This window comes from Penaeus monodon, chromosome 23 (genome assembly GCF_015228065.2).
Source record: "Penaeus monodon isolate SGIC_2016 chromosome 23, NSTDA_Pmon_1, whole genome shotgun sequence".
Taxonomy (NCBI): Eukaryota; Metazoa; Arthropoda; class Malacostraca; order Decapoda; family Penaeidae; genus Penaeus; species Penaeus monodon.
Window position 1 is genome coordinate 16,592,899 of NC_051408.1, and position 454 is coordinate 16,593,352.

The following is a 454-nucleotide window of genomic DNA, read 5'->3' on the forward strand; positions in this document are numbered from 1 at the left end:
GGCCTAACTGGATCTTTACCATACCTGGTAGACAGCTAAAGCAACAGCACTAGCAAAGAGGGTTGTTGCTAGACCCATCAAAAAGTATCGACATTTTGAGACAGGAGTACGAGTCTGTGGAGAGAAAAAAAGGGTATCAGGCATTATAAAAAAAAGTTTTTTTTTTTTTTTTGTAATATGAAATATACCAACTTACAAAATCATTCAAATTATTATTCTTTTCTGCACATAAAACTAAACCCTGTATAGCCATTCACAATTATAGTATACCACAGACCAGACTTTAATCCTCAATATCTGGATCACTGACACACTGGATTCTGTACTGCTTTCTATATTAACTTCAGTGTCTTTAGTACATGTTGTATTTATGTAATCAGACCCGGAACTTTACTGTGACAACACTATTTCTAGATAATGATTGAGAAACACCTTTTTAGATGCAGTTACAAAA

At 33.9% G+C, this 454-nt stretch overlaps 1 protein-coding gene across 1 annotated transcript in view; it reads right to left on the reverse strand.

Annotated features, from left to right (window-relative positions):
* LOC119587826 (protein CREG1-like) overlaps nt 1-454 on the reverse strand; it is a gene marked incomplete in the record, with an annotated part of 14,322 nt that overhangs the window by 12,566 nt on the left and 1,302 nt on the right. The window contains 1 exon segment of the mRNA XM_037936528.1: nt 25-114. Coding sequence (XP_037792456.1) covers nt 25-114 — 90 coding nt within the window.